Source organism: Lepidochelys olivacea (assembly GCF_965140295.1).
Source record: "Lepidochelys olivacea isolate rLepOli2 genome assembly, chromosome: 12".
In the NCBI taxonomy this organism is placed as follows: Eukaryota; Metazoa; Chordata; order Testudines; family Cheloniidae; genus Lepidochelys; species Lepidochelys olivacea.
The window spans coordinates 3,191,100-3,216,748 of record NC_140422.1 but is presented as its reverse complement, the minus strand read 5'-3'; the positions used below and the strand labels follow the sequence as shown (position 1 = coordinate 3,216,748).

General features: G+C 57.5%; 1 protein-coding gene across 7 annotated transcripts in view; it reads right to left on the bottom strand.

The window, feature by feature from the left end:
• Positions 1 to 25,649, bottom strand: part of MTSS2 (MTSS I-BAR domain containing 2) — an 86,930-nt gene that overhangs the window by 6,729 nt on the left and 54,552 nt on the right. The window contains exons 4-14 of one of the 7 annotated variants that reach the window (XM_084644162.1): positions 23,633 to 23,717; positions 23,199 to 23,290; positions 22,096 to 22,170; positions 17,143 to 17,300; positions 15,691 to 15,798; positions 14,211 to 14,308; positions 10,655 to 10,865; positions 5,677 to 5,751; positions 5,213 to 5,278; positions 3,477 to 3,653; positions 2,917 to 3,082 (exon numbers count right to left, since the gene is read on the bottom strand). In XM_084644162.1, the coding sequence (XP_084500288.1) occupies positions 2,917 to 3,082; positions 3,477 to 3,653; positions 5,213 to 5,278; positions 5,677 to 5,751; positions 10,655 to 10,865; positions 14,211 to 14,308; positions 15,691 to 15,798; positions 17,143 to 17,300; positions 22,096 to 22,170; positions 23,199 to 23,290; positions 23,633 to 23,717 (1,311 nt within the window). Of the gene's footprint in view, positions 1 to 2,916; positions 3,083 to 3,476; positions 3,654 to 5,212; positions 5,279 to 5,631; positions 5,752 to 10,654; positions 10,866 to 14,210; positions 14,309 to 15,690; positions 15,799 to 17,142; positions 17,301 to 22,095; positions 22,171 to 23,198; positions 23,291 to 23,632; positions 23,718 to 25,649 lie in introns of all 7 variants that reach the window. The other 6 variants (XM_084644166.1, XM_084644163.1, XM_084644164.1 and 3 more) reach the window with 6 other exon arrangements.

The following is a 25,649-nucleotide window of genomic DNA, read 5'->3' as shown; positions in this document are numbered from 1 at the left end:
ACCACCACACAGCGTCAGCGCGACACCCGCACCACCACCGCAACCACCGCGCGCAACGCAGTCACCAACACCACACAGCGTCAGCGTGACACCCACACCACCACCGCAACCACCGCGCGCAACGCAGTCGCCAACACCACACAGCGTCAGCACGACACCCACACCACCACCGCAACCACCACACAGCGTCAGCGCGACACCCGCACCACCACCGCAACCACCGCGCGCAACGCAGTCACCAACACCACACAGCGTCAGCGCGACACCCGCACCACCACCGCAACCACCGCGCGCAACGCAGTCGCCAACACCACACAGCGTCAGCACGACACCCACACCACCACCACCGCAACCACCACACAGCGTCAGCGCGACACCTGCACCACCACCGCAACCACCGCGCGCAACGCAGTCACCAACACCACACAGCGTCAGCGCGACACCCACACCACCACCGCAACCACCGCCTGCAACGCAGTCGCCAACACCACACAGCGTCAGCGCGACACCCACACCACCACCACCGCAACCACCACACAGCGTCAGTGCAACACCCACACCACCACCGCAACCACCACGCGCAACGCAATCGCCAACACCACACAGCGTCAGCGTGACACCCGCACCACCACTGCAACCACCACACAGCGTCAGCGTGACACCCGCACCACCACACAGCGTCAGCGTGACACCCGCACCACCACCGCAACCACCACACAGCGTCAGCGTGACACCCGCACCACCACCGCAACCACCACACAGCGTCAGCGCGACACCCACACCACCACCGCAACTACCGCGCGCAACGCAATCGCTAACACCACACAGCGTCAGCGCGACACCCGCACCACCACCGCAACCACCACACAGCGTCAGCGCGACACCCGCACCACCACGCGCAACGCAATCGCCAAGACCACACAGCGTCAGCGCGACACACACACCACCACCGCAACCACCGCGCGCAACGCAGTCGCCAACACCACACAGCGTCAGCGCGACACACACACCACCACCGCAACCACCACACAGCGTCAGCGTGACACCCGCACCACCACCGCAACCACCGCGCGCAACGCAATCGCCACCACCACACAGCATCAGCGCGACACCCACACCACCACCGCAACCACCACACAGCATCAGCGCGACACCCACACCACCACCGCAACCACCGCGTGCAACGCAGTCGCCAACACCACGACACCCGCTCCACCACCGCAACCACCACACAGCGTCAGTGCGACACACACACACCACCACGACCACCGCGCGCAACGCAGTCGCCAACACCACACAGCGTCAGCGTGACACCCGCACCACGACCACCGCAACCACCACACAGCATCAGCGCGACACACACACCACCACCGCAACCACCACACAGCGTCAGCGTGACAGACACCCCACCACCGCAGCCACCGCGTGCAATGCAATCGCCAACACCACCACCACAACCAACGCTATCCCCAACACACAGCGTCAGCGCAATACACAAGCACAACACATACAATGCAATCACCAAAAACATGCAGCGTCAGCGCGACACCACCAAATGCAACTGTGTCATAAACACGCAGCGTCAGCGCAAAACAGGCAATACAATCACCATCAACATGCAGTGTCAGTGCGACACAGGCCCAATCACCACAACCAACACATGCAACACAATCAACACCACATATCAGCATGGCACCCACACACCACAACGACACTGCCAGCAACAACACAACCACATGTGCAACACAATCAACACAGCATCAGCATGACGACCCCCCCCCCCAACCACCAGGAACATAACACAATCAATACATAGTATCAGCATGCCATACATATGCCACAACCACACCAGCCGCAACACAACCAGAGCCATAATACATGCACCACAATCACCAGTGTCAGCATGACACAAACCACAACCTCCAGCTACACAACTATCAGCCACAGCATGCACAACACAACCACAAAACATGAACCAGCAAGACAACCACAAACACATTACATACATAGAACCACCAGCAACAAAACCATTCCACACACAACGACCACCAGAAACTCAACCACACCACACAGCCAAAACGCTAGCACCTAGAATCAGCATGATCCAAAATACACATCACACGACCACAACATACTATAACACAACACAAACATAACAACCAGACTACACACCACACAATCAAAACATCACACACCATCACATTACACGCAACACAAAACTCATACAAAACACACACACACACACACACACACACACCACTTACAACATAGCCACCACACTCCACCCCACAGTCATGGGTGCAAACGTGACCAAAGCCCACCCACCGCACCACAAACCATCATGCAAACACATGCTGGTGGACAAATGGAAAGCCACATTTTGCAACAGAGGTTGAAAAAGCGGACGTCATTGTCTCCTCCAGGTTGTGACAAGGAACCGTTTTTTATTTATTCAGTACCAAGGTCACCAAGGAAACCCCACCTCTGGAGGTTTTAAGAGCAAGGAGACAAACCCCTTTGCGGGCTGGTCTCAGGGTGCCCAGTCCTGCCTCCATGCAGGGGGGACGCACGGACGCACTCTCGAGGTCCCTTCCAGCCCCACAGTTCTATGAATCTAAAATACTGTTTGCAAAACTGGATGTAGAGAATTCCCTGTGGCATGATGGGAACTCCCGGCTCCCTCCCAGCCCCCAGCTCGGCCCCATCCTGCAGCTCCACAGCAGCTCCTGATTTATCCTGCCCCATTTGATCCCTTCGGCAGAAGGAATCCAGTGGCTCCATCCTGAGATCCCTGCAGCAGGACTGCCATGCGAGCAGTGGATCTCAGTGAGTCCTGGGCATCAGCCCTGGCTGAGCACGTCACTCCAAGGCCTGGAAAACCCAGCCCCCTTGCCAGCCCGGCTGCATGGAGGCTACCTTGAGACGGGATGGTGTCTTCTGAGCAGGACGGTGTAGTGGTCTGGGTGCTGTAGCCACTGGAGTACTGCAAGGAGTCCCGGCTGCTCTTCTGGTGTTCGAGGCTCAGGCCACGGGTGAGCACCATGGCCAGGTCGCTGGCAGCAGGGGACACCTCCTCACCATGCTGTTGGAGAACCAGAGGGACCCATCACAATCTGCCTTAGCTTCCAGTCAGAGGAGTTTACTCCTCTCACCCTGGTCTCTGGGCATGACTGGGAGTCAGGAGCGACTGACATGAATATTGCAAGTCGGGCTGGGGTCATCAGCAGCACGGGGCAGGACTGATTCCCAGCCAGCAGGTCTGTGCACACAGATGGGTTTGTAAGCACACGGCCATCCCAGCGAGGGGGAGGGCAGCAAACAAGCCCCAGGGCGGGAGGGCAGGATCGGGACATCCAGGCACTCCCAGGGAACCACGAAGTGAACTGCGCAGGAGCAGAGCTCGAACCCAGCATTTAGTGCTGCAAACAGTCTCCATGGTCCCACGTTGCCCTCCCCTCGCTCCTTAACAGCTGTACCTTGGCGGCGATGGTAGCTGGGGACATCCTGGGCCTGGGCACGTCCTCCAGGTTAATTCCTGGGTACCCCATGCCGGCGGAGCCCATCTCGGCCTCCCGCAGATGCTCCACACGGTCCTTCCTCCGCTGCAGGGTGGTGACCACCGGCTGGTCGTAAGGACTGGCTTTGGACCAATCCTGCAAAAGGCAAGGCAGACCTGGTAAGACAGGGGGCTTGGCCTCAGGGGGACAGGAACGTAGCAAAGGATTAGTGAGCATGGAAAGAAACAGAGGGGAGAGTGCGGGGGTGGGAGGGAGGGAAGGGTCCTGGTGGTAACACAGAAATGACTGGCTGCAAATTAGCAGAGGCAGCGGCTGTGTGAACCATCGTGCCACCACCCTGGATGGATGGGCTGGTATGCCAGGCTCTCGCTTCTTTGTGAACCAAAGCCTCTGTCCGTGGCCACATGTAGAGTACGAAGGCCATGTGCGTGCACGCGTCTGTGTATGTAGGTGTGCACACGTGGGCATGCGTGTGTACAGGGAGTCCCGAGGGGGGTCTAGCCTGGACCATTCAGCCCAATGCCTAGTAATAACCTCCAGCCACAATCACACCATCATCTGGACAAGATACCAACTCCACCCATTCCTTCCCTACCCATCCTTGCCCATCTCCCTCCTCACCTATCCCCACCCATCCCCCTCCCTGGTTTTCTTCCCCCCCGCCCCATCTATCTCCCTCCCGGGCACATTTCTATCCATCTTTCGCATTCTTCACCCCTTATTCCTTTCCTGTGTCCCATCTGACCCACATGTCCGCTCAGTCCCTTGTGCTAGCCCCCATTCTATGTGCCCCTTCCTTGGCGCCACAGAGCCTCCGATTCAGCCTCCTGGCAGTCAGGAAAATGCCTGGCTCTCCCGCAACTCCGCTCGTCTTGGGATCACACTCAAGCCAAGGCTGGGCCCATTTCGGGGCAGTCTCAGGTGCCCCCCCCCCCCCGTCTCTGCTTCCCTCGGAGGAAGAAGATGTGCAGAGAGGATGGCCTGACCCCCAGGCATCAGGGGTGCTGAGCAGCCGAATGACAGGGCCTGGGCTGGAGATCCCAGGGTAAGGGCTGGGAGGCAACCCAAGGCGAATGCAGCCCTGCTTCCTGTCATACGGGAAGCCGTGGGGTGGCCAACTCTGCTGTCGCAGCCAAGGAGCACAGAGGGTGAAGCCCCCAGGCCAGCGGGCCAAGCAGCGGGTTTGTCGGCCTGGAGCTCCAGGCTGCTCAGCAAGCGCTGGGGTCGCTCAGGAAGCGGGAGAGACAGACACGGTGTGTCAAGCCAATAATCAACACCTACCGTGGCTCTGCTCATCCCTTACTGGCTCACCAGCGCAGAAGCCGCATAGCCCCAGCAGCATTGGAAATATGGCTGCATGCAGCCTGCTTTGCTTTAGACCCACCGGCTAGCTTCTAGGCTGCAGGTCACGTAGTGCTGGGCTGCCCCGGCACGGCAAGGACCTGTCCCGCTTCTCCACCACCTGGCCTGCCAGCCTCACCCCAGCTGGGCTCAGTGCGGGCAGCATAGCACAGCCCAGTTCCAGCCCAGGGGCAAAGTGCCACCCCTCCCTACGCAAAGCACCGGAGAGTCTACTGCAGCCGAGGGGAGGGCCCTGCCCTAGCCCCCTGCGGGGAGGAGAGACGTGACCCAACGTCTCCCATCTCCAGACCTCTGACAGGGCCTTGCCCACAGACACGCTGGGAAATACACACCAGGCTCAGGCTTCTTCGGGAGCTTCCTTCAGTCCTGGCCACATGAGCTACATTCATAGGTTTCAGCTGAAACACAGCAAGAAACCGGTGGTGAAGAAAACCCTGCACTCACTTCTGTGCCATGTCCCCCCGCAGCCAGGGAGCCGAGCAGCGTGGCAGGCAGGGGGAAGGGAAGCCAGACGCACACCAGGGCTTCAGAGCCCGTGACAAAGCACAAAGCCAGTCGAGAGCCAGGGCAGCCCAGGAGTGGAGATGGAGGGGGAGGAGGGGGAGATTAATGGGATGGGAGGGGTGCGTCTCCCAAGAGGCCCCCAGGTGCCATGGACTGTGCTGCCCCTGGGGTATCTGCATGGGAAACGTAACCCCAATGAAGCGAGAGAGATGGACAGAGAGGGGGACGTTGCTGATGAAGGCTTCACCTTTTCACCGCCTGAGCACGCCCCTGCGGTAGAGCTAGAACTAACCGAGGTGGGGGAGCTGCATTCACTAACTGACTGGCAGGTTTCCGAGGCCTCGGAGGATGCGGAACTGGAGGACTTCTGCCATGCCCAGAGTCCGTCAGCGGGAGCGTCAAACGAACACACAGAGAAGGAAGACAAGAAACCTGGTTACAAAGCCAAAGGCATGCAGCAGGAGAGGAGAGAAACGCGCCCCCCAAGCCCGGGAGCGTCTGGGCCAGCCCCACAGCCAGCAGTGCAGACGCAGCTGGAGTGCCCCAGTGAATGTTAGGTGCAGACAGACAGCCTACAGGCATGCACACGCCCCCTCCTTCCCTGCACACACGCCCCCTCCTTCCCTGCACGTACGTACGTACACACATACACACGTTCCTTCCCTGTGTACACGCACACATGCCCCTTCCTTCCCTGCACACTCACCCCCTCCTTCCCTGCACACACGCACACGCCCCCTCCTTCCCTGCACGTACGTACGTACGCACATACACACGTTCCTTCCCTGTGTACACGCGCACACGCCCCCTCCTTCCCTGCACACACGCACACGCCCCCTCCTTCCCTGCATGTACGTACACACATACACACGTTCCTTCCCTGTGTACACGCACACATGCCCCTTCCTTCCCTGCACACTCACCCCCTCCTTCCCTGCACACACGCACACGCCCCCTCCTTCCCTGCACGTACGTACGTACACACATACACACGTTCCTTCCCTGTGTACACGCGCACATGCCCCTTCCTTCCCTGCACACTCACCCCCTCCTTCCCTGCACACACGCACACGCCCCCTCCTTCCCTGCACGTACGTACGTACGCACATACACACGTTCCTTCCCTGTGTACACGCGCACACGCCCCCTCCTTCCCTGCACACACGCCCCCTCCTTCCCTGCACGTACGTACGTACACACATACGTACGTTCCTTCCCTGTGTACACGCACACACATATCCTCCTTCCCTGTACATATACACACAAACACCCTCCTTCCCTGTGTACACACACACACGCACTCCCTGACTACACATACATACTGTGACAAAGTTCCAAGCCTATAATTGTGGGCCCCGTGCTTCCTGGCACATCCAGGGGCCTCAAACTCACTAAGGCCCCAATGTGACCTTCCTTTCACAGCGTAGTGGCCAGAGTCACAGCCTCTTGGGTTACTCTCATCACAGGCCAGTATGGAAGATGGGACGGGGAAACACCCCATAGTCTGTGTTGCTCCGTAGACACAGTTCGCCCTCCTGAAGGGACCGAGTCCTGTGTCCCCTCTCAAGGGGATCTCTGTAGAGTATGGGGGCGGGGAGAGGGGGGAACCCGGGCCCACCCTCTACTCTGGGTTCCAGCCCAGGGCCCTTAAGGATAGCAGCTGTTGGTGGGTTTCCCTCCACCACTAAACACTGCTTTGATTCCCTGGGCCACTTCCCCCGTGGTCCCCTCTTCCAAGCTTCATCCCTTCCTCAGGATACAGCAATCCTTCCTCCTCCAGCTCCTTTCACCTGGGCTCTCTCTAGGGAACTGGAAAGGAGAGCTTTTAAGCAGTCTGAGTGAGACCTCGTTTGGTTCCACCTGTCCCCATTAGCCTAATGAGCTTAATTGGTTAATTGGTGTCAGGTGTCTTGATTGGCCTGGAGTCGCCTTTGTTTGGCTATCCAGGGAGCAGGGACCTGCTCACCCTGAGGCTGATATATCTGCCTTAAAACCAGGGTGAGGAGGTTGGCCGATGGAGTCTCCTGCGACTGCGGGGCCTATTTCCGATCCTCTGTCCGTTCACGTCTCCGAGCGGAGTTCCTCTGGGCGGCGTCCACCGACTCCCTTGACGCCTTTGAGGAGCGGTGGGCGCTGTCCGGGGTTCTCTGCTCGGTGTCCCCGTCCGGTTCCCTTCGTTTGACCCTTTGACCACACTCCCGTCCCTGTTTTTCATTAGTTGTCCCCCGTAATTAGTTGGCTCTCCAGGCCCTGTGGATCTCCCCCTTAGGCTGGGGGGGGCTCCTTTCGTAGTGGACGAGCTCCGCCCGCCCACTTCCTGGATCCCAATAGGACCACTCTCTTATATCCGTCTGGTCTGACTCCGTCACAACACACAACACAGTAATCCTCCTTCCCTGTACATATCTACACACACGCACACCCGTTTTCCCTGTACGGACGTATCCCTACACACCCTCCTTCCCTGTACGGACGTACACACGCCCTCCTTCCCTGTACGGACGTATCCCTACACGCTTTCCTTCCCCGTGTACACACGCACGCACACACACTCCCTGTGGAGGCACACATGTACGTGCTCACTGCTTATGAACCCCCACCCACCACGGCACACACCCAACACACAGAGATATAAACACCATAAATACACTCCCGCACACGTACCCAACTGCACTCCATACACACTTCTCAGACAGGGACACCCTCCATGTACCATCCAGACACACCCATGCCATCCCCACACAAACATATAACACAACCCCCCCATTGACCCATCGAATACCACACCGGATACACACATGCCTTGCACACGCTGCATGCATTCCCCCAGCACACTCACACACACACTCCCCATCCCTGACACACACAGACAACACACCATACGCACCACCCCGTACCCTGTCGCTGCGTCACCCCCAGACCTGGGCATGATGACACAGTCACAGCATTGGCTGAAGGGTGTGCACGGTGCAGGGGCCGCGGTCTCTCTCCGAAGAGCCGCTCCTGCTGCCTTCTCATGGGAAGGAGGGACAGAGCAGCCCTGCTGCCACTCCAGACCCCCCGCCCCCGCCCCCGGGGAGTACCCCCTGCTCTGGCTGGCCCCCAGCCCCATCTCCCAGGGGACAGAAATAGAGCGTGGGGTGCTGTGCACTACCCCTCCATTCAGCCCCTCTCCCCAGCTTCAGCTGCCTTCCCTCTGGGCTGGCCTAGGATTCCCAAGGGTCAGCTGAGTACGCCACACCCCAGCCACGGCACCGCCTGGCGCAATGGCCATGCCGTGGCTGAGAGCAGACTCCTGGAAAGGATGAAGGCCAGGTCCCCTATCCCAACAGTAACCCGGGGCGGACCCTGCTCCTGGACATTACCCTGTCTTGTTCACTCAGCCGGCGTCCAACCCCCAGCCACACCAGCAGGAAAGCTGCACAGTGTTAGTGAGATTGGCTTAGCGCATCCACATTGCACGTTACCTCCCCAGTTATGTACTCAGCCGCACCAAGCTGGGTTAGGGTTAGAACCAGAGCCAGGGGTGTGAGCAGCCGTCTGAGTCGTGCATGCAGCCGGCGGACGCTTTGCCCTTTGCCCCCACTGTCCCGATCATCCTGCGGGAGCCATGTCCCTGCCACAGCCAGGGCAGCCAGAGAGCGAGCTAACCAAGGGGCCAGCCACCGCCACATGTGGAAACTCATCACAACGCCAATCCTGGCTGCCCTAAACGGGGTGCAGGGACAGCTCTGCAATGCGGGCCTCGTGCTGCTGACAACGTGCACTGCCCTTAGCAGTCCTTTCCACACCTACCATGCCCAAGCAATCCAAGCGCTAGGGCCAACTGGTCGGTGCTACAGACCGAGGGCTTCTGGCTTTCACACGTCAGACTTGAAAAATTAGAGGGAGGGTAACTACTGGCGAATAAAATGAGGGGAGGGCAAGCCCAGCTTCCCAGGGGCTGCTCCTGATGCCAGCAGCCCCGTGTGAAGCCGATGATGGGTGGGGAAGAGAACAGGAGCTATGCTGTATCTGAATACCGTGCACCTCTGGAATTCCATGCTGAGAGCCTGGAGCCTGAAGGCACAGCAGGGCAGTTGCCTAAGCCATCTCATCCCTCCCTGCTGCTGGCTTTTGCGAGTCCTTTGCAGTTCCATGCTAAAGGCAGGATGCCTGTGGCATGGGTCACTCTGAATATTTCAGTGCATGTCACGGTGAAGTGTGGATACTCTCCAGAAAATGCCATTCCAGGGCTCCAGGCTTCCCGTCTCTCCCTGATGCAGACAGAAAGTGCTCATCTTAACAGTCAAAAGACGTTTCTTGCATACGCCCAAATTTGCACTGGGGTAGTTAAACCAGTGCAAACCCGTGTGTACACTCTCACTCTGGTTTAATGGCCGTTTATTTAGGTTAGACTTAAACTTGTTTCTCGGTGACTTCTGCTAACTAGAGATAAGCCTGGTTCCAACCAAAACAAGGGCGTCCACACAGCCCTGGGCACCCACGACAGTTTAAAATCATACCAAGTGGCCTATTGCCCTGCCCTGCCGAGTCACCCTGGGCTGGGACACAGCTCGGCGGTGTCCCCAGCAGTACAATCTGCCCATGGCTGGGGGATGTTCTGGGGATGGTGCAGAAACCCAGCCGCTCTCTCAGAGCTGGGCTGGCTCTGCAGGTCCAATACCAATGGCTCGGGTCTGTCACTAAGGTAAGCAGGTCAGCCTGGGGCATGCAGGGAATAAGAAGGGGCCACGTTTTCTGATCATAATGCAAGTTCGATTCTGTCTATTTCCCCTCCCAAGGCCCCTGAGATTGTGTGGCAGTGGTTTCCCCCCTAAATCTTACTGCTGGGGCTTCAAAATGGCTTGTTGGGCCAGCTGACAAGAGAGGCGCCGCGGTGAAGAGACCGTGCAGAAATCTGCCCAGTTATCCCATATGGATTCACTGCCATGCTGTGGGAACCGGGTCAATGTGAATTGAAGCCATGTCCCCACCTCATCTGCATTAACCCTCGCTGTGCCCCACAAGGCGGTCGGTGAATGTTGCCCCTCTCTGACAGATGGGGAACCTCAGGCAAATCAGTGGCAGAGGCAGGATTAGAAGCCAGGAATCTCTGGGTCCCTGCGCTCTACCCACTACACCCCGCTGCTTCGCTCAGGAGGCATGAGCACGTGTGATCTGATGTGGATCACTGAGGTGGCGCCTTTCCCTTTCTTTTTAAAGGGGTGTGTAGAATCCAGAGGGCATTCACTCACGTCAGCTCAGCGATCGCCCCATGGCCCCCTTACCTGACTGGTGATGTCAGATGGCATCGGAGAAGGCGGCTTGGAGTACGTGGCATCCTGGGAGATGAAGCCAGAGTCGTGGGAGGAGACGCTGGACAGGCGGGTGTTGGCATTAACCGGCTGCGCCAGGCTGCGGTAGCGATAGGTGGAACCTGGTGAGTATGTTTGGGACCCGCTGGACCAAGCGGTACCACCCTTTGTACTGTTAACACTGCTGCGGGGACGGCGGGGAGGAGGGATGAGAGGGGAGTGGGAAGAGGGAGGAGGGGTGGCAATCAGGAGAGAGATGCATGTTATCAGGGTGAGAGGGGTTACGAGGAGGGCAAAGGAAGGAAAAGACAGTTTCAGACAAAGGTCCGCCACACAGATTTATACACGACAGGACTAGAGTTACAGACCAGGGGGGTGGGAGGGAGGGGGAGGGACGGAAAGGAGGGCACACTCCTGCATTTCTGTCTCTGGGGCAGGCTCAGTTTCTGCCCCCATGCAGCATGCACCCTCCAGCACACACTCATTCTGTGGGTCCCACCTGTCCCACTGACCCCTCTCTAGCCCTGTCCACCCCGAAGCACATTCCAGGGCAAAGGGGAAGAGCCAGCAGGGGAGGTGCTATGGAAGGCCAGAGGTTCAGTTCAGACGTGCACCCACAATAGTCGGGGAGCTGTTCTTCCCTAGATCCCAGCACCTTCCTGGGGGAGCCTAGATCTGCCCTAGGAATTATTTTGGGGAAGTCCTGTGCACTGTGCTCTAAAGGAGGCCCGACCAGGTGAGCACAAGGGTCACTTCTGGCCTTAGAATCTATGAATGAAAAAGTGGGTCGGTATTGTTACCCCCATGTTTACAGATGGAGAAACTGAGGAAGAGGGACACACCCATGGCCGAAGATGCTCTTAAACCACACGCAAAGTATCTGTGCAAACTGGCTGGGGTGCTATGGCCCCAGGAGACTTCATCTCCTCTTCAGCAACCCTTGAGCACTCCTTTAGTGTGTGATGGTGCCTGGGACAGCTGGTGCATCTGTGATGTACCCAGCCTGGCTCCATTCCAGTACGTGATTCTAAAGACTTGAGTATTGACCAGCACTGGCCCCAAAAGCTGCAGGATCAGGGATCACCGCTGGCAGGCCCCTCACACACTCGCTCCTCTACATTCTGCAGTGCCACAGGGGAAATCCTGAAGCCGTTTCAGACACATTTTTAAAATGCAGGTTTTCACTGTGTTCAGTATTAAGACGAGTAAGACATTGGGTGTCCAGGAGCCCTAGGCAGGCTGATTGGGAATTCAGTTCTATTTATTGTAGGCTGCACCCATATTTTCATTTTCCCCGTGGCACAGGTGCCCATCTTTAGGTTCCAGGGCCAGACGATGGGGAGACAAGACCTATCGCTTCAGCCTGTCAGCAAACATCTCTGAATGGGTGACTCTCAGGTCATAGAATCATAGAATCATAGAATATCAGGGTTGGAAGGGACCTCAGGAGGTCATCTAGTCCAACCCCTTGCTCAGAAGCAGGACCCATCCCCAATTAAATCATCCCAGCCAGGGCTTTGTCAAGCCTGACCTTAAAAACTTCTAAGGAAGGAGATTCTACCACCTCCCTAGGTAACCCATTCCAGTGTTTCACCACCCTCCTAGTGAAAAAGTTTTTCCTAATATCCAACCTAAACTTCCCCCACTGCAACTTGAGACCATTACTCCTTGTTCTGTCCTCTTCCACCACTGAGAATAGTCTAGAACCATCCTCTCTGGAACTACCTCTCAGGTAGTTGAAAGCAGCTATCAAATCCCCCCTCATTTTTCTCTTCCGCAGACTAAACAATCCCAGTTCCCTCAGCCTCTCCTCATAAGTCATGTGTTCCAGTCCCCTAATCATTTTTGTTGCCCTTCGCTGGACTCTCTCCAATTTATCCACATCCTTCTTGTAGTGTGGGGCCCAAAACTGGACACAGTACTCCAGATGAGGCCTCACCAATGTCGAATAGAGGGGGACAATCACATCCCTCGATCTGCTCGCTATGCCCCTACTTATACATCCCAAAATGCCATTGGCCTTCTTGGCAACAAGGGCACACTGCTGACTCATATCCAGCTTCTCGTCCACTGTCACCCCTAGGTCCTTTTCCGCAGAACTGCTGCCTAGCCATTCGGTCCCTAGTCTGTAGCTGTGCATTGGGTTCTTCCGTCCTAAGTGCAGGACCCTGCACTTATCCTTATTGAACCTCATCAGATTTCTTTTGGCCCAATCCTCCAATTTGTCTAGGTCCCTCTGTATCCTATCCCTGCCCTCCAGCGTATCTACCACTCCTCCCAGTTTAGTATCATCCGCAAATTTCCTGAGAGTGCAATCCACACCATCCTCCAGATCATTTATGAAGATATAGAACAAAACCGGCCCCAGGACCGACCCCTGGGGCACTCCACTTGACACCGGCTGCCAACTAGACATGGAGCCATTGATCACTACCCGTTGAGCCCGACAATCTAGCCAGCTTTCTACCCACCTTATAGTGCATTTATCCAGCCCATACTTCTTTAACTTGCTGACAAGAATACTGTGGGAGACCGTGTCAAAAGCTTTGCTAAAGTCAAGATACAATACATCCACCGCTTTCCCTTCATCCACAGAACCAGTAATCTCATCATAGAAGGCGATTAGATTAGTCAGGCATGACCTTCCCTTGGTGAATCCATGCTGACTGTTCCTGATCACTTTCCTCTCATGTAAGTGCTTCAGGATTGATTCTTTGAGGATCTGCTCCATGATTTTTCCGGGGACTGAAGTGAGGCTCACTGGCCTGTAGTTCCCAGGATCCTCCTTCTTCCCTTTTTTTAAAGATTGTTTGACAATCTTTTGAATGTTTTCAAGCTTTTCTTTGCAACCACCAGGGCTAGAAACATATTCATTTTTAAGAAAGCTGAGATTCTGGATCCCAATTTGGTGGCAAAGGGTGAATTCCAGGGAAATTCCTAGCCCACAGAATGGTGGAATACATGGGGCCTGACCTTATACTTCTGATAAAGGCTCCAAGCCTAGGGACTTTTCAGGTGTGTAAGTGAGTCAGGTCCAATCACATACTCCAGGAGGGAGAGAAGAGACAGACAGTTCAATTAACTTTGTAACCATTCTTTGACCCCATGTGTTCCACAAATCCTCCCTCCACCAAGGGCCCTTCATATTAAGTATTACTGAGTATTAAGATTCTCACGTAAGCATCTCCTCTGGGGTTACACAGGCATGGTCTGGGCATGAAAAGCACTGATTGTGAAAAGGAGTTCATCTGATGGAGGATTAAGCCCCATGCCACAGATACTGATCTATGCTAACCCTCAGTGCAATGCTTTAATGATCAATTAGCATCTGATCCACACAGGGTCTTGGCGACATTTCACCATGCATTCTTCTCCCTGTGCCTGAGGACCTGAGCTCAGGCCAGGTATTTGGCGTTATCAGCTGAGCACTCAAGCACTTACACAATGAGGTTGTGAGTATTAAAGCAGAAACTCCTTCACCCCCATCCTGAGTATGTTTGTGAAGTCCCCTACTACAGTCTGTACTTACCTGCACATGCTGGACTTGCGGGAGCCAGAACTGCTGGGGGAGGATGGAGGAGTCTGATAGGACCAGCTGTAGTCAGAGCCTTTCAGGTCTTTGATCACCTGCAGGAGGAAGGAGCCAGGCCATGTTAGCAATGTAGCTTATCAAAGAGCAGGAGAAGGGGTGACTTGCGCACCGTCTGTAAGTACCTCCATGGGGAATAAATATGGAATAGTGGGCTCTTCGTCTAGCAGGAAAAGGACTCACACAATCCAATGGCTGACACAATCCAAACTGAGCCTGGAAATATGGCATTAAAGGTCTCATAGGGAGGGTAATTAGTCACGGGAACAACTTCCCAAGGGTCACGTGGATTCTCCATCACTGGCCACTTGTCGGTCCAGATGGGCTGTTTCTCTCAAAGCTCCACTCTGGGAATGGTTGTGGGGCCGGCCTCTGGCCCCTTCCATGCAGGAGGTCAGGCTAGGTGATTGCAATGGTCCCTTCTCGCCTTGGCATCTCCAAATCGACGAAACTGCTCATTTATAACTAAGTGCTTCCATTCCCCTCCCCTCCCTCTCTCCCTCCCTCCCTCCAGCAAGACTCTCGTGTCACGGAGTCCTTGGGCGATGCTCTGGAACTGCTCCCTACGAAGCCAGGCAGGACTCTGAGGAAGTCTCCTTTCTGGGAGCAGACTGTCTCCAGGGGACACAGCTCACACAACTTCCACCTTCCTGGGTCTGACCTCGGAGCATTCAGCATCCTCTGCCCCTCCGTGCGCTTCCCACAGCGAGTCCGCCCAGGCGGGATCCTGGGGAAGCCAGAGGGTCCTGCACCCCAACTCCGCAGTCAGACGTGACTCTCAGTCAGCCAGTAAAACAGAAGGTTTATTAGATGTCAGGAACATGGTCTAACACAGAGCTTGTAGGTGCAGAGAACAGGACCCCTCAGCTGGGTCCATTTTGGGGGGCAGTGAGCCAGACAACCCCGTCTGCACTTCACTCCAGGCCCCCAGCCAGCCCCAAACTGAAACTCTCTCCAGCCCCCCACCCTGCTCTGGGCTTTGTCCCTTTCCTGGGCCAGGTGGGCACCTGATTCCTTTGTTCTCCAACCCTTTAGCTCTCACCTTGCAGGGGGGAAGGGCTCAGACCATCAGTTGCCAGGAAACGGTATCGGCCGTTCTCTGTGTCCAGACCCCTGCACACACCTGCCCTCTAGGGCTCTGCAATGATCATACACCCTTATCCCACAACCTGGATACTTAAGAACTGCCTAGGGGAAACTGAGGCACCCCCACAATATTCAGAGGAAACTTTAAGAACAGTCCCACTTCGTCACACCTCGATGGACGTCTGGGTTAGCGCTGTAGGGGCCAGCTGCTCTCTGCTGCCAGTGGACACATGCTGCTGTCTCTCCTCCCAGAAATATTCCCCCTCCCGAACATTCCCATCCCCCTCTTGCACTCCCTCCCTCCCCCTTCACAACCAGTCCTTGTGCTCCTCACCTGCTCGCTGGCAGGGGGCAGCTTGTGCGGCTCTGCAGTCAGCACCACCAGGTCCTCCATGATGCCCTGCAGGTGAGTGATCTCTCCCAGCATGGTGATCTCGCCAGTCTGAGCGGCAGGAGGAGGAAGCATCAGCAGTTGGTGCCGTGGGAACCAGGGCTTTCCCCTTCCCTTACTGCCCTGCTTGGCTTCCTCCAAGTCAGCAGTGTCTTACGCGGCGTGTGAAACTCGCTCTGCCTGCCAGCCGGCTGGCCCTGACTGTTCTGCCAGCCCCCCAGCAGAACGCCTACAAGACCCTGCCTGAAGCCATGTCAGCATCAGAGGGGTGGGGCAGCCAGAGTAGCTCATCAACCCGTACTTGGCACAACCCCAGAGAAGTAAAGAGAATCCAGATCCCAGCCCCACTCCGCAAAGCCAAGGGAGGGATGTTGATTTACATCAGTGGAGGATCTGGCTCTGGAAGTGTAACTGGAAGCTGCCACTGCACCATCCCCTGAGTGAAGTGGGACTGGCTAGCCTCCTGGGGAAGAAGCAGGACCATCAAGGGCTGTGATTGGCAAATTCCCAGCCATTCCATGGAGCAACTGTCCTTTCTCCCGCCACCAGAATCTCCCTGGCAGCACAGCTCCAGGAGATCCGCAACCTGGTTCCCTGTGACCTTCACCTCGGGGAGGTGCTAATGTCAATCCCTCCAGCATTCACCTCCTTGGAATTTCACCTCAGAGCCCTGCAGCTGGGGACAGAGTTCTATCCATCAATCACCATACATCCAAGGCAGCCAGAAGGTACTGTCTGTTCTAATCCATGACATGGGACAAGGAAACTGATCGGTATCAGCCACTGCAATGAGCTGCTCCTGGGACTCTGAGAAAGGCCGCTGGAAGGGGCCAGGACACGGACTAACTTCCCTGCTCTTGGGAAACATCTCCTAGCATCTTTAATGCCCCCCACCCCGTCCCAATTTTTCACACATGCTAGCTGGTCACCCTGACCGTAGCGCTCACCTCCCAACTGTCCCAGCTTTCACGGGACTCTCCCACTTTGACCCCCAAAGACCCTGTCCTGGTTGAAAGCAGTTTTTCCTGAGACCCCCATTTGAGGGGCACCCCTAAACTGAGCGGTGAAGAGGGTCTGGCTTGGCTGCCTCTCTGTCTCCCTCTACGGAGGGCAGGACGAGCCAAACCTGAGTGGCACCACGTCCTGTTGGGAGGGATACCTTAGAGACACAGAAGCCTGCCTCCTCGAATTTCTAGGATGAGACTGCAGGTTCCTCCATGCTTGTGAGAGGGTTTGTTGCTGGGGAGATGGTTGGAGGCAGTGGGGAAGTGGCTGTTGGGAGATCCAGAGCAGGAGCTGGTTGGCTTCTGGCTTGCTTGGCTGGTGGGTTTGAAAATCAGCCCGCTGGGCTCTAACACACCTCTCCTCAGAAGGGCCTGGGGCAGCAGCACTTACCACCACTGGCTGCAAGAAGGTGATGAAAGTGCAGAAGCGGCCCCTCTCCTCAATGAGGGCCTTGCGGACAGCCTGCTTCTCAGTCTCTTCCAGAAGGAGGTACATGTCATTGACGTCTTGGAGAGCACTGTCCAGCTGGGGCTGTAGGTCCCCCTTCCCTGAAAGGAGACAAGGACACAGAGACATCATCCACTCTCCACTCACCGGTCCCGAACCTGCTGCCTTCCAGAGATCTTCCCTCTTCCATGCTCTGCTGCTGTGAAACTGAGGCAGGCAGTGGGGGATGTCAGTCCTTGGACAAGACACTGCAGAATTTCACATGAGCAGCCACCAGCACAGCATCTCACAGAGCGTTTAGGACTGCTGCTACCGAACCGTGGACAACTACAGCCTACGAACTGCAGCACGAGCTCCCCTGCTGCAATCCCAGGCCATAGGCTCTAAACCGCTGAACACTCAATGCCAGGTCACTTGTGGGAAAGTAATGTAACTCCAACAAGCCTCCTGCCAGCATGTCAAGGGCTCTCCTGAGACATAGGGTGCTGTAAGAATCTCCCTCTGCTGGGATGCTCTGAGCTCACTGAGGGATGCACGTCAGTCCACGTAAGGGGGAATCAACACAGAAAAAAGCCAGTGGCTGGCTTTGCTCAGGATCTCCACGCGGCAATACAGCCCTGGAGTTCTTCCCGAGGCCTGTGGAGGAGGCCTTCTGCCCAAACCACGAGGACAGGGAAGCAAGGCTGAGGATTAGCTCCTGGGCTAATCATCCACCATGACAGACACAATGGGCCATGTGTCATCTGGCCGGTCAGTGGAGCTGCCCCAGGGAAGGACATGGCTCAGCCTCTTCCTAGCGACAGTGCTATAAAAGAACTGCAGGACACGGAAAGGTGCTCTCTCCATCTGCTGGGTTCAGAGATCTCCAGTCTCCGTTGACCCGTCCACTAGCTTCTTTCTGTTGCGGGCTCCACAGCTGAGGCACCAGCTGACTAGTATCCCAGCTGCAGCGTGACCCCAGCCTTGCCTTCACCAGCTCAGCGCTCTGAACCTCTCTCTGCGTGGGCCCCGGCAGGGGTCGGTCGAACTGATCCCGAGGCTGGGTCATGTGGCAGAAAGCCCCATCCTCTCCTGGGTGGTCTGACCCCCACTTCAGGCTCCAGCCCTACCCAACCAACCCAGGGGTTTTGCTTCAGGATGGCAGGTGCAGAGCCCTGCTTTGTCCAGCTGGACAGAGCAACCGGACCAGTGTCATAACCCGCACACTGGCTCTGCAAATGGATCAACTACCCTCCTCCTCCCTGTCCCACCCCCGCCTCCCCAGTCCATGTCCGTTTCACACTCACCTTGCAGAAGTTTCCCTTGCTGGATCCACCCCGCCCCATCCCCCTCAACATCACATTTAACAACATGGGTCTAAATTCATCCTTGGGGCAGCCCCACCGAAGCCCTGGAGTTGCACCAGGGAGGAATTTGCTCCTCTTGTGGCTGGAGGAAGGCACAAGCCAGCAGAATACGGAGAGCTGAGAGGTTTGGGTGAATCGGTTCGTCCAATGGAGGCAGAATGTGACCCATGCAGTGGGCGCAGGAGTGCCCAGGTGTTAGTCCAGGGTGGGAAGATGAAACACACATGCACGGACAGAGCAAGCAAAGCAAAGAGGAGCCGAGGAATGAGCGCTTTAGGTTGGCGGGGCCCCCAACTGCCCTGCTCAGGGGCCACAGAGCCACCTGCATGAAACAGAGCAGATGGCATCTGCCCCAGCTTCACTCTGGAGATGACCAATCCCAGCATGCAGCACTCGAAGTGCTTGATTCAAGCACACCAGGCTGACCACTGGATGTGGGTGGGTTCCCCCAGCGTTGGGGACATGAGGACATGAACTCCATGGAGTCCCAACAAAGCCCCCCCTCCCTACCCAGTGATCCCCATGCACAGAAGGTAAAGCCGGATGACTGAGAGGCTCGGGAGGTGGAAAGACCAGGGGAACGGAGGAGAAAGATGGCGACACGAGGAGTTCCCCAGATGAAACAGTGCCAGAGAGGGCCTGCCTTGGCACAGGAGAGACAAGTCTGAATCAGCCCCTGGCCAAGTCTGTGGCAGTCTGGAATCTGGACCTGGATCCCAATCTGAATTTCCCATCTGGCCAGCCCCCATTCCCAGAGCCAAGCCCCCAGGGTGAGCAAATCCAGATTGGAAGATGTGCGGCATGGACCCGACCCACTTCCCAGGAACGTGGACACAATGGCCGGAGTGAAGAGCCAGTCTGGGCTGTTGTAGTGGGGATCCCCAGAACAGGCCCCTGGCTGGGAGGGTTAGGCGTTATCTGATAAAACAACGGTTTAGAGACATCCTGTTTTTCCAGGCCAGTGGGAGGGACTCACAAGCCAGTCTGGCTGGTACAAGCAATACAGGTCAGGTGTCACTGGAAGGATTACTCGTGGGAAAACTCCTGCCTCCTTGACATCAAAAGCCCAGCGAGGGTGGGAAGAGGCTGCAATCAGAGACCCTGCTAGTGGCAGCAGGCACCAGGGAGAGAGCCAGATGAGAGCTGGAGTGCAGGACAAGGGGAAATAGCTTCCCCCAGGCCCAACTGGGGCTGGAAATCCATGTTGCTCTCCAGGAGGGAGCCGGGCCTCCGGCAGGGAGATCTCAGCATTCACCACATGGCTTACAGCATGCAAACCCTGGAGGAACAGGGCAGAGAGAGAGAGAGAGAGAGAGAGGAGGAGAAAGCCAGGGCGGGAGGGCTTGAAATGAAACCCAGATGGGGGCTCTGACCCCCTAGAGGGGCTGCCATGTCCTCCACGTTTCCCATGCGCCACAGGGAGGTTAGGCCTGATCACCTGGCAGAGGGACGTACGCGTGGATGGGGCTGTAGGCAGCACAGGGGGCAGGACTCCAGAGGCTGGGGCATGAGGGGGACCTCACTATCTGTGGGTGTTGTTCCTTGCCTGCACACGAGCAGGGCACTCCCTCCTCACCGCCTTTGGGGGTGGCGCGGCTGGATGTGGAGATGGGGATTCCCCAAGACCCCCCAGCTCTTCCCTGGAACCCAATCACAGCACCATTGCAGCAGACAGCCCATGGGAGGCAGAAGGAGCTCAGCACGGCGGAGGTGCCACACATAGGAAGGGGCCAACCCACAGCCCGGGAACCAGAGCTGAATGCCTGGGCCACCCCTGGACCGGGTTCTGGAGCGAGCGCACGGCACGTGTCAAAGCAGCCTGCTGTGCCTTGCTACAGACACCCATAGATGGAGGCCCCACTGGGGCGAAGCTAGCCTGGCCTGGAGCTCCATGCCCACCCCACAGAGAGGGGGCACCGGCCCAGAGAGGCAGGCAGGGAAGGCCTGGGATGGTCCCTTGCCGGGTGTGGCAGCCGCTCGGGCCAGGGCAGTCTGACTCGGGTTCGTTTCATTTCGAGCTCAGCCAGAGGGGAGACAGAGATAAATGAAGCACAGGTCACAGGGGAGGGCTGTGGGGAGCGGGATGGGGCTGGCTCGACAGCATTGACTTACCAAGTAGCTCTACAGGAAGGATGTGGAAGGGAGGAAAGAGGAGAGAGAGAGACAGAGAGAGAGTGTGTGAAAGACAGGCTGATGTATGGACCCTCCGCCCCCCTCTCCCCCCTGCCCCTCCCGACGGCAGGTCAGTCACCCTCTTCCCCAGGCCCTGACTCACCCTGGGGGCTGCTCCCAGACACGGCTCAGACACGTGTGGGCCCCCTGCACGCCCCCATCCTACCCTGCGGGAGGGGGTTAACTCCTTGTGTATTGGGTTGGAGCGAGGAACTGAAGGGAGCTGGGGGGAGTGGCTGGACTGTGGGATCTGGGGATAAGAGAAACCAGACAAAGGGAGGGTTCCCTGCAGGGAGCGAATTGGGCCATCTTTCCCTGCAGGGAGCCTCTGGAAAGAGCATTTTAAGGGCTCTGTTTGTTCTCATCATTAAAGTAGCACCACAGAGCCTGCCTACCCCCGAGCTGCTACTGAGCCCTGTGCTGAGCAATGCTCTGTCAAGCCCAGCAAAATTCTTCGGACAACATCCTCATGCAGCGCCCTGCGAGTGCCCGGCTGGGACTCCCCAGTGCCGGAGCCGCCTTCACTCCCTGCCCTTTCCGGCCCTCCTGGAACCCCCCCAGCACGGATTAGGCACAAGAACAGCATCCTATTTCCTTTTCAGCTGCTCCCCAGTGCCATCTCCAGAGCAGGGTTCCTCTGATGGGGTCCAGGGGCAGAGATTGTTCTGGGGTCACAGCCACAGGGCGCGGTGAATGCAGCAGGCTTGTTCACCCACTGAAGCTTGTCGCTGAGCCCCACAAACCCCCCAAGGTGGATCCCCGTTGTCAGCATCAAAGCCACCTTCCCAACACCTAGAGGTGAAGAACTAGGCTGCTCTGCTACCCTCTGCCCCAGCATGGCTAATGGCGACAGCATTTGTTAGTTAAACCTCCCCACTGCTCTGTGAGCTACAACAGAATGCAGCCAACTCTGGGGTGGAGCAGACTGGCTGCTTCACAGCACACATACCGTAACCCTTGGGGCAGGAGGGGGAAGAGTTCAAGCTGCAGAGGGAACAGAGGGAGGCAGGTGTCAGAGTCTGAGCTGGAACATGGTTAGCAGGACGAGGAGCTCGCTTGTACGCTCAACCCTGAGCCAGGATGCCCAGGTGGCACTGGGGTCTCTGTCCTGCCTTGGAGGAGAGACCGTGAAGTGGGGCCCCGACTACTTCCCCCCTATCAGAGTCCCCGGCCTCAGGGAAGGTCTCAAGTCGAAGGCAGCACAGTGATCCCTAGAGCCAAGGGGCACCAGGGCCTCTCCAGCCACGCCTGACCCAGCCCAGCCTTGCTTGGGTGTGAAAGCAAGTGAGACCCCCCACAAGGGGGCAGGCCCATAGCTCATGGAGGGGCAGGCTGCCCTCCCTGGCATGGGCACTGCAGGGCCAGGCAGGGCTCTTACCTTTGCGGGCCTTCTTCTGCAGCTTCAGCGTGTCAGAGGATTTCTTCTTTATCTCATGGCGGGCTCGCTTGTACTCTGAGGACATGGAACAGACCATGAGACGTGTCATGGCCTCCAGGAGGGGACACCAGCCCCCTCCACCCAGCTGGCGCACGATTCCTCCTACCCTGACCCAGGACGCTCCCCGTAACCCGCCTCTCCCAGGCGTACGTGGTCCCCCCTCACCCTGTTGCTATACGGTCCCCACCTCGAGCCCCTCCCCCCGTTATGGCATAGTCCCCCCCATGCCCCTCTCCTCCCAGAGTCCAGTCTGTCTCCCCTCCCACGGCCGGCCTTGCGCAGGGAGGCACTATGCTCACTGGAGGGTATGACATGTTGCCCCCCGGCCCCCACCTCCATGAGCACAGGACATTCCCCCCCACTTGTTACTGCAGCTTCCTCCCCTCACCCGTCCCCCTCAGATACACAGTGAGCCCCTCCCCGGGATGGCATGCTCCTCCCCCGGGTACTGGCATTAGAGATGTAAATACTGTTTAAAAAGTTAACCGTTTAAACGATTAAAAATAGGTCCTTTAAATGGCTAACTGATTAAATGGCTGGGGCCAATCCTGGCAGCCGGTGGAGCTGTAGCTGATCTCCCCAGGCCAGCGCGGCTGAGGGTCTTCCAGCATGGGGCAGCTTGGCACAGCTGGGCCCGCCCCGGGTGGCGCACGGCTGCTGGGGTTGGCGGGCTGGCCAGCTGGCCAGCCCAGGGTTAACAATTAAGGTGGGTTAACCGGTAAGACGAATTCTTACCAGTTAACTGATTAACCTTTTACATCCCTAACAGGCATCCCCCGTTTCCTGCTCAGGGCTATCCTGCCCCCTCCGCTCTCTCAGGTACTGCGTGTTCTCCCTCATCTCCTAGGGACAGGGTCCCCTGGTGGATATGGCACCCCCAGCCCGGCACTGTGCACCCCCCCAGTGGATACGGTGTGTCCCCGCTCCCTGCCCCGGGCACAGTGCATCCCCCCATGTTGACATGGCATGCCCCCTTTCCCCCTGGGAACAGTGCATTTCCCCTGAGAATAGCAAATCCCCCCTGCCTGTCACCTGGGCTTTACCTTTCGCATGGTCCTTATCCAGTTGGTTGGCCGTTTTCTTCCAATCCTCAATCCTGTCCTGCAGGGGGTTGACGAGACTCTCCATCAGGGCACTGCACCAAGGAGAGGCCAGAGGGAGCCCGGTTAAAGAGGCCGGTGGGAATGAGGTGGCTAAAATACCTTTGCAGACCCGGGCGTTGGCCTTGCAGTACTGAGCAGGGCAACCCCTAAATACGTTTATAGATGTGGGCTAAGTCACCTCAGAAATGCAGCGCTCCCAGCTGCACCCAAGGACTGCACTGGGGGCTCAGCACCTCCCTGGATCTGGTCCTGGGAGGGACAAAGCTGTGTGGGTGCCTGGCACAGTGTGAAGAAACTGATTGCCACTTCCTTCATCCTTAGGGCGGGGAGGCTGAGGCTGGCAAACTCGTGTCACTGGTGTCCATCAGACTTACTTGGTGAACTGCCTCAGCTTGGCCTCGATGCTGCGGTGCCGCATGCACATCCGGGTCAGTGCCGAGCCGATGTCTCTTGTGGCCCCTGCGGGGAGAGAAAAGCTTTGTCACTGGAAGGTGCCACCATCTGAGCATCTTCACTGAACCACAGCGCAGCCCCTTGAACCTGGGCACCAGCCTGGCAGCACGGCTGCAAGCCGTGGGGCAGAACACGCACCTGAGCCAGGCGCCCGGGGGAAAGTGCTGCAGCCCACTGCTGTTGGGACATCGGAGTCCAGGGCAGGATTTCCACGTGGCTGCCCCAAGTGAGGCATGACCAAGGCCGAGCGCACTGGAGTCTGATGGGAATCAAGGTGGGGGGATATAAGTACCAGAGCTGAATTATCCTTTCCCGCTGGAAGGGACTCGGTGCAGGCACTTCCCCTCAGCCCCGACCTGGATTGCGCTGTCCAGCTGCAGAGCTCTCTGGGTGCAGCCCTGCTTTGCTGAATCATAAAAAAGCAGCAGGGAGGCTCTGGCTTTGGGGGTTTTGCAGTGACTAAGGCCATGGGCTGGGCTGGGAGCACCCTGGCACTTGAGTCCAGAGCCCATCCCATTCTCACGGTAGCCTTCGCTGGCAATGCCCCTGAAATCTGTCACAAAGGGCCTGGCATTCAGGGGGCACCGGAGGAGGATCAGGACAGATGGGCAGTCTCACCTGTTAAGCATTCATTGCGCCCTACTGTAAGCCAGTCAGTGCAAATCCTCTCACGTAACCACGTCTGGAGCCAAACCCCTGACTGAGGTAGGAGGTCTCCAGAGCCTCAAGACCCTTGGCGAGCTCAGGGCTGAGCCCATCAGGGGCACTGGTGTCATGGGGATGGATGGCCTTCCACCAGGGATGGATTTGGCCCAGGGAGGCTACCTTAGGGGCCAAGACAGAAGCGCCTTACTTTCACCTGCTTTATCCCAGCCTGCCTCACCAGAGAGCCCTGTCCATGGCCACCAGGGGACAGCCCAGGCCCTGAGATGGCTGGCAGCCCCCCCAAGCATCCAGCATCCCCAGCTCCAGGCAGAGAGCTCGGGAGAGACTGTGAGAACAGGAGAGGGGAGACCAAAGTGCCTCACAGGTTGACTGGCAGAGACTTCTGGGGGAAGCGGAGGCTGCTTGGGAAGGAGCTGGGACGGGGCAATGGGATCCCAGGCTGCTCTCCATCCCACTGCGGCAACCAGGGGTGTGCGGGGAGAAGCTCCCCTGCTCAGCCTCAGGGACGGAGCAGGCACCAGGGGCTCCCACTTCTCCTTGTGCACCCCGATGGGAGAGCTGAAGTGCCCCAGCAATCGGGGGTTAAACCCCTGCTTGATTCCCCATCCCCAAGTCTCTCTGGCCCACCCTGTGCTCAGCAGGGGGGAGGGGCCAATCCCATTCACACCCAGGGCACTGCTGGGGTCTGACACAGGCTTTAGAGACCCTCACAGGCTGAGCCCATGAACTGGGAAGCAGGTTCCCGCCAGCAGCCAAGTCCCTCCTCAGCTGCTCTGTGCTCCTGAGCCTCAGGCCTGCTCCAAAGTCCAGCTGTACAGGGGAAAGGCCCATCTCCCTTCCCAGATCAGGAGAACCCCCTCCCGCTACACTGACCCACTGAGGCCTCCGCCCACCAGGGTATCAGCGTCTCCCCCTTGAACTCCCTCTTCTGGCCAGCGCCTAACTGTCCCCAGCCAGACTCTGCCTCCTGGTGGCCTTTGCTCCTCCGAGCGAAGTTTAACGGCCCTGCCTCAGCACAGGGGAATGGACTAGCTGCCCCCTCAGGTCCCTTCCAGCCTGACATTTCTATGATTCTGGCATCAATCCCAAGCCACCAGGGATTTCTCAGCCACTGTTGTGCTTCACCCCACATCTACCCAGGCCTTTCCAGCAGACCAAACTCGGATACTCATGCTCCAAACAGCCCCCTTCCTGCTCCTGGAAAAGCACCGTCAGGTAGGAGCAGTATCAGGCCTACGGCCGACCAGTCTCCAGTACAGGACAGTGTCACCC